The sequence below is a fragment of the Quercus suber genome, unplaced genomic scaffold, assembly GCF_002906115.3.
Source record: "Quercus suber isolate HL8 unplaced genomic scaffold, Cork oak 2.0 scaffold_307, whole genome shotgun sequence".
Classification (NCBI taxonomy): Eukaryota; Viridiplantae; Streptophyta; class Magnoliopsida; order Fagales; family Fagaceae; genus Quercus; species Quercus suber.
The window spans coordinates 25185-32700 of record NW_027069763.1 but is presented as its reverse complement, the minus strand read 5'-3'; the positions used below and the strand labels follow the sequence as shown (position 1 = coordinate 32700).

The 7516-nt window shown below is 34.2% G+C and overlaps 1 protein-coding gene and 1 long non-coding RNA gene across 2 annotated transcripts; one reads left to right on the top strand and one right to left on the bottom strand.

Annotated features, from left to right (window-relative positions):
- Positions 1–899: 899 nt before the first annotated feature.
- LOC136071376 (uncharacterized) lies at positions 900–2679 on the bottom strand. The gene is made up of 4 exons (XR_010632669.1): positions 2334–2679; positions 2101–2198; positions 1369–1464; positions 900–1010 (listed from the first exon to the last, which is right to left on the bottom strand). It is a non-coding gene; the product is annotated as an uncharacterized LOC136071376 (long non-coding RNA).
- Positions 2680–3563: 884 nt separating this feature from the next.
- Positions 3564–6341, top strand: LOC112006867 (serine carboxypeptidase-like 46). Its single transcript, XM_065782600.1, has 8 exons — positions 3564–3571; positions 4318–4325; positions 4466–4536; positions 4642–4890; positions 5224–5348; positions 5618–5716; positions 5837–5954; positions 6034–6341. Exons 1-8 carry the CDS (start codon positions 3564–3566, stop codon positions 6181–6183), a joined length of 828 nt encoding a protein of 275 aa, XP_065638672.1. The 3' UTR covers positions 6184–6341.
- The last annotated feature ends 1175 nt before the right edge of the window (positions 6342–7516 follow it).

The window sequence follows — 7516 nt, the reverse complement described above, 5'->3', positions numbered from 1 at the left end:
AAAAAAAAAAAAAAGACCATGAATTTTATAAGAAATCTCTCTCGAATTTGTAGAAGGATGAATCTATTTTTTATTTTATTTATTTATTTATTTTTGAATACTAGACTACTTAACACTATAAGAATTTCTTTTCATCATGTTGAAATGAATCTTATTTATTCAATATACACCATAATATCGTTGCTGGGAGATCTGATAGAGAGCATGGACTAGAATCCTTACTATTGTTAACATGTGTATGGGGGCACAAGGTTTTCAGACCCGGACCGTTTATTGAACCGTAAAAGGGAGAGGTTCAAGGTTTTTGAGGTTGAACCGAGGTCGAACCGGGGTCGAACCGTGATGACGTCATAATTAATTTAATAATTAATTAAAGCCTAAATATAGGTATTAAATTTATAAAACTAGCAAAATTGACTAATATATCTATATTTGTGAGGAAAATTTAATGATTTTCAAGCATATATTTAATAATTAAATAAGAAAGTTAATAAAATAAGATAATAACCATGAAAACATTAAAATTTATTATTAATTTTTGAAGTAAAGTTGAATATCTTTGAAGGATTTTAATTATAATTTTTTTATTCCTTGTAAGAGATGGATAATTTAATTAAGTAGAATAAAATTGTGTTAAGTTGTTTTTATAAAAAAAAAAAAAAATTTTGTTAAAGGGTTGGACCGCACGGTTCTTGACCGGTTCGTACGGTCCAACCCCGGTTTTAGGGGTTCACGGAATTGCCACATATGCCCGGTTCTTTATGCTTAAAAAACCGGTTTTCATCGCGGTTCACGGTTTTCACGGTCCGTCCCGGTCCCCGTCCGGTTCTGAGAACTATGTGGGGCATGAACACAAAACCTTACTATTGTTAATTTGAACCAAAACTGATAGCCTTCGTTTAAAATAGAAAAATTACCTGCATAGCTCACTCCTGCAATAAAAAAATCTGTGTCTCGGTATTCTGGATATTTGGCAAACCAGCGTTGCAGAAATATAAGATTGTCTCGTGCTTAGCAAAAGTAGACATGTCGTCAGTTTCAAAATCTCCATATATAAAATGATTGGTTATATAGACACCCTTATATAGTAATTTGCGTGGAAAAAAAATTCCACATATAAAGGATATTGACTTTTGAATGTAAGTTGTAATTTATGTAAATTGCGTTTTGTTTTCTTTGTTCTCGAATCGCGGTTGTCACATCTGTATTTTGTCTTTAAAATCATTGGCAAGAAGACAAGTGCACAAACTATAGCATACAGTATTCACTGTGAATAATACAACAGTACTTAAAATCAATTAATTAGGAAAAAGTTTGATTGATTGGTATGTTTTTGAATAATAGGAAACAAGGCCAAATAACATGTACCTGTAATCTCATCGTTCACATGGGTGTAAAATGATTTATTAGCCGAGTAAGAGAAACCAACTCCTGCTGGTGACTCGAGGTACAACATATTTGCTTCTGAAACAAAGATTAAGGGTATGTTTAGATACAACTTATTATTGAAAATTTAAAATTGAAAATTGAAAATACTGTAGCAAAATAATTTTTAAATGTGTGAATAGTATCGTGGGACCAAATTTTAAAGAAAAAGTTGTTGAAAAAGAGGTTTGTGAGTCTCATGAACAGTATCCAGACCCACTAAAAACACTTAATGCTGAAAATTGAAAGTTTTCAGCGTTATCCAAATGTGCACTAAATAAAGAAGTAAGTTTTTTTGCCAAGCAAGAGTATCTTGACCTATTTGACTATTTCCTTGGAGGTGCGTAGTTCCTTGTCCACTGCCAAGTTATTATAAAGAGGGATCTTTTAGAAGTCAGGTGACCAAGATGGAGCAAGAGATCTCGAATTCAAAATCTCATGAATATCATGAAATCTTAAGAACTATTAAGTCAATCCTTTGAGGTTTAAATAATTTTTATAAATTCACTTAAATCTAGTTTTTCATTAATCCTTGATAAATAAATAAATAAGCAGGTTTAGTCTGGGAATAGTCAGACGCACCTATAAACAAAGTAAAACATTAATCATAGCCAGTTAAAAAGGAAATGAAACAAGATAAACAAGAGTTCTCATGGACTTGGAGAAAAGGAATACCTTTATTCCAGTTGTACTCATTCCTGACCAGATTGTCTCCTTTCACTTTAAAGGGCCATGCTCAAGGAAAGCCGATGCAACAGATGAACAACCAGGCCCTAAGAAAAGAGAAGAAGCACATGGTCAGACACCAAAAAGAAGTAAAATGTATACCATAAATAGAAAAAAAAATAGAGTTAAGAGTTCATTCAGTGATATAGGTGATGTAATTAAATCTGATACTGTAATTTTACCTCCATTTAGCCAGAGAACAAGAGGCTTTGAACCTGGCTGTGATTCAGCTTCAACAAAGTAGTAGAAAAGAGCTCTGTTTTGTTTTTCATCAACGGAGATGTAGCCGGAAAATTGTTGGAAACTGACTTGTGGTTGCCCTGGCAGACTGGTGATTTTATCATCTGTGCGAAAAGAATCCACAGTCATAAAAATCTGCACCAAGGATGCACATATTATGCCTATGACCATCCATTCCTGATGAGACTGCATGATTGACTGAGAAGAAGAGATTGAGAACAAGCGCTCTTTGGTTTGTGATAGAAGGCTTGCTTGATTGGTGCTTCTTCTTATAGAGTTGGAACAGTCCTGTGAGCAAAAAGAGGCCTTTTGAAAATGATTAAAAAAAAGACTTTTGACTCCAAAATGATAAGACAGGTTGAATGGTGCTTAGCGAAAACAAAAAGAAAAAAAGAAAAAAAAAAAGACACGTTGGAACTATAATCAACACAACTCAAATCTTCTTGGCTTTAGTCAAATATAAAAACTTACAACTCAATTCAACTATGAATTCTGATAAAAACTGAGTCAGCAGTGCCGGCTGAATCTACAGGCCATTTAGGCCATATTAAATATATATATATATATATATATATATATAAAATAAGGACAATAGGTTAATACATTAATAATTTAATATCTTAGTAGTATCTCACTGTTCTGTAACTTCTGTTAGTAAAAATAAAAATAAAAAATAGAAATCTAATCACTCTCTTAGCCCTAAAGTCATTGCCACACTTCCACCTACACCGGTTGCTTCTACTATTGAGATATTCATGTGTTCAATTCAAGTTTTTTTTGTTAAAGTTAATCTATTGGCCTATTATACTATTATACTATTAACTTAGGACAAAGTAGTTGCATATGACAAAATTGTTAATTATATATATATATATATTATTGATTGTTGTGTTTCCGTTGGTATACTGGCACGTCCTATGTTAGATATATATATATATATATATGTGGGGTCCGTGGGCCTGATGGCCTCGGTCCATCATACAGCAGGCCCAAGGCCCATGCCGAGGATCGCAAGCTGTTCCTGAAGGGAAGGGGGAAGCTCATTCTCCTGGATCCACGCCGAGGATACCTTGTCCTCGGCCTGACAAAGGTGATTTTGGGGAGAGGTTAACCCCCAGAGTAAGCTGTCGCTATCGCATTGAATGCACTCAACCAACCCCCTGGCTGTATTAATGGGGAGGTAACCCCTTGGCAGGAAAACGTTGGTTAGAGTGAGCCACTTGAGTGCGGATAAGGCTTCTGATGGGACGGACAACCAGAAGAAAAAGCAAATAGACGATCAACAGATGGAAACAGGAGATAGGAAGATGAAAACTATAAAAGAAGAGCTAGTAAAGCCAGGAAGGGGGAGGAAAAAAGAAAGGCCTCCTCGGCCACAGGCCGAGGAGCATTCCCTCATTTGTAAGAAAACACTTAGCCATTTAAAAAGAAGTTTGGGCATGGTGATCAACGGCCAGCACCTAAGCCTGTCAGCCCACTCTCTATAAATGTATTGTTTGGGCTTGTTGGGCTGAAAACCCAACACTCAATTCAGATTGAGTCCTTACAATTGGCGCCGTCTGTGGGAAGGATTAGGGTGCTGGCCGGTGCACCAGGTAAACGTTCCAAGTTATAGGTATTTGTTTTACAGTGGATTGAGTAAGATAAGGTTCTAAGTCCTAAGTGTTTGTTTTACGGTAGATTGAAAAAGATAACGTTCCAAGTTATAAGTATTTGTTTTACAGCAGATTGAATAAGATAAGAGTTCTAAATTTTAAGTATTTATTGTAAAAAAAAAAAACGAAAGAGAAAAACAAAAGATCTTGATATTATTAATTCAAACGTAGAGAAATTACATATTACAATCAGAGGCTCAGGTAGGCCTGTTTTACAAGTAAATTTACGAGTTAATAGCCACCTGCTATTCCTGACTACTCCTACAATCAGAGGCCCAGGTGAAGCCGCCCCAAGGGAGAACTAGCCGGAGGGAAGTGTCAACTCGTGCTTTTATTTGGCACCAAGAGAATGGGAGAGCTTGACACAAGGTGGAGGATTTTTTTTTTTTTTCATTTTTTTTTTTTTTTTTGGGTAATAGGTCACTATGTGCCTCAACTCGCCCAGCTCATTATTCAGTCCAATTTGAAGATCAATTTGAAGGGGATAGCTGTGAGTAGAACATAGAAATATAACCTCTGAAATAGCTTGAAAAAATTTTCGGTGTCAGATAATATTGATCAATCAAAATTTTTATTAATTTGTACTATTTTGCAGGTAGGGAATCCTCTTCTGGATTTCTCCACTGATTTAAACTTGCCAGAGTATTACTGGTCTCACGGCTTGATACCAGATGACATTTATCAACTTCTCACTAAAGTTTGTAATGGTTCAGCTGAGATCATCAGAGGAATCATACTCCAAAAAGCAAGTGAACCAGCTTGTATTGCTGTAACTTTACGAATCAAACAACTGACTGACACCATCGACCCTTTCGATGTCACCGGTGACATTTGTCCATCACCTGTTAAGTTTTTACACGCCCTATCAAAACTCTTATATAATGCGACTTGTTTTTGTTAGAGATTATCACATTTTTATATTTCAAACAGGGTAAAAATTAGATACCATTTCTTAGGAGCTATATATTGGGTTCTTAATTATGTTCAGACGCATAGTTTCATTGAATCTAATGGTCCTTTGACAATTTGTAATTTATTGGTCAATATAACCATGTGTTTGTATTTAATTGAACTCCACTTAAAAAACTGTATATAAATTTTATCCTTCAAATTGCAACATTTTCTTCATGTAGATTTCAATTGAGCATTGCTTTATTCATCTCCCCTCTGCTTACAGCAAGCTGAAAAGAAGGAACTTGTCTGTGGAGAAGGTATTATAGAAAAGTATTTAAACAGGAAAGACGTGCAGAAGGCTCTCCATGCCCAACTCGTTGGATTCAAAGAATGGGGTTTCTGCCAAGAGTAATGATCGATCGATAATCACTGTTTTTTAAAATCTTAGTAATTATTTGCATCTTTAATTAAATTTAAGTAATTTTCTTTCAAGAACAATTTAATATCATCAGCATGTAAAGACAATTAGGAAACAAAACTAATCATTAAACCACGAGGCTTTTCATAACAAGTCCCAATAGTGGTGCAAAGAAATCGAGTATTTGTTTTGTTTTAATAAATTATAATCCTTCCTCTTGCTGACATTGTAATTTTGGGGTTCTTTTTTACAATTTTAGTGACAAAGTTCTACAATATGATTTGACAAATTTAGAGATACCTACAATTGGTGTCTTAGGCTCACTTGTGAAGTCTGGCATCCGGGCCTTTGTTTACAGGTATAGTGATACAATCTCTTTGAGCTCTTTGCTATTTAATTACTTCATATCCTTTTTCACATTTGAAGAACAGAAAAAGGTCCTGCTTATAATTGATTTGATTTTGATGTAATTTGATAGTGGAGATCAAGATTCAAGAGTTCCATTTACCGGGTCTCGAACACTTGTAAATAAATTAGCAAAGGAGCTGCGTCTGAAAACAACTGTGCCATACAGAACATGGTTCGAGGGAAAACAGGTAGACATGCTCATATAGTTTTCAGTTGAATGGTTGGTGCTAAATGGTATTCTTTTTCCTGATTTATTTTTCACTGCAGGTTGGTGGATGGACGCAAGTATATGGTAAAACCCAGCTATCTTTTGCCATCATAAGAGGAGGTTCACACATGGCTCCACTAACGCAACCAGCGAGATCATTTTCTTTGTTTAAGGCATTTCTTGCAGGAAAACCACTGCCAAATGCATGAAGCCATGAACTTATCAAAATCATGAATAAAATAAGACTGTACCATACTATATTTTTGATGTCGACAGTTGTATTTGACCAGCAAAGGCATGTCTTGATGCAATCGCTTTAAATAAAAATGTACTAGTATTATTAATCTGAAAGAAAATTATTACCTTACCTTCTACTATTAAGATAAGATTTGCATCGTGGGTTCCAGTTAGCTCAACTGGTAAAGTCTCTGATGGTTGTATAAGAGATTTGGGGTTCAATCCCCGCCTACACCAAAAACTGATTGGTGTCTTGGTCTGATAATAAAGAGCAATTATCAGGAGCGGACGCCATAAGTTGAAACTCTCTCAAAAAAAAGATAAGATTTGCATCGTAGACTAAAAAAATACCTACAATATTTTACTCTATTTGTAAATGTTTGTAAATGTGTACAAACAAATAGGTACAATATTGTACACATAGTCGAGCTTATAATGAGAAAAAATTTATAAATAACTAATTATAATTTATAATAGAAAATTATAATTTGATTTAAATAAAAATTTAAGGTATCGAACAATAGAATTTGTTTTATTAAAAGCAATTTTGCAATTTTACTAAACTAGTTGCAGACCCACACAATGAGTGGAAATAAATAATTATTTTGTATTGTAATATAATGTATAGTTTTTTTTGCTCTCTCTAAAAATTAAACAATTTTTATTCAATCCAATTAGGTCTACTTCGGTCCCATTCAGTCCAATTTGATCCAATTAGGTCTACTTCAATCCAATTTGGTCCACTTAGTTCAATTCGATCCACTCGGTCAATTTCAGTTTCCCTTCAATCCATTTAAGACTAATTGGGTCTTAAATTGATTCTCTTTTTAGGTTTTTCTTTTCAAGTTTAGCTCAAAATTTTAATTTTTTTTTCCTTAAATTTTGGGTTGAAAAGTATGAAATTTTATTATATTTGGACTAAACTCTTTAGTTTTGAGTTAAAAATAGCAACAAAAATAAAATAAAATAAAGTAGACATTAAAAATTAGAAATATGAGCCCTAACAATGCAATAAAAATGATAAATATTCAAAAGTCTTATTCAGTCCACATTGGTTCTATTTGGTCTGATTCGGTCCATTAGATCCGTTTTGTCCACTAAAGTTCTATTTGGTCCATTAGGTCTTATTCAGTCCAATTCGGTCCATTCAGTCCACATTGGCTCTTTTCGGTTCACATTGGTCCTATTCTATTCACTTCGGTCTTATATGGTCTATTCTGCCCTCTTTAGTCTTTTTGGTCCATTCTGTCTACTTTGGCTCAATTTGTTCCTATTCGGTCCATGCTGTCCACTTTAATCCACTTT

Coding starts and splice junctions, on each gene's coding strand:
- LOC112006867 (XM_065782600.1), top strand. Junction 4,537..4,641: donor TCAATTTGAAGGGGATAGCT/GTGAGTAGAACA, acceptor ACTATTTTGCAG/GTAGGGAATCCTCTTCTGGA. Junction 5,717..5,836: donor ATCCGGGCCTTTGTTTACAG/GTATAGTGATAC, acceptor GTAATTTGATAG/TGGAGATCAAGATTCAAGAG.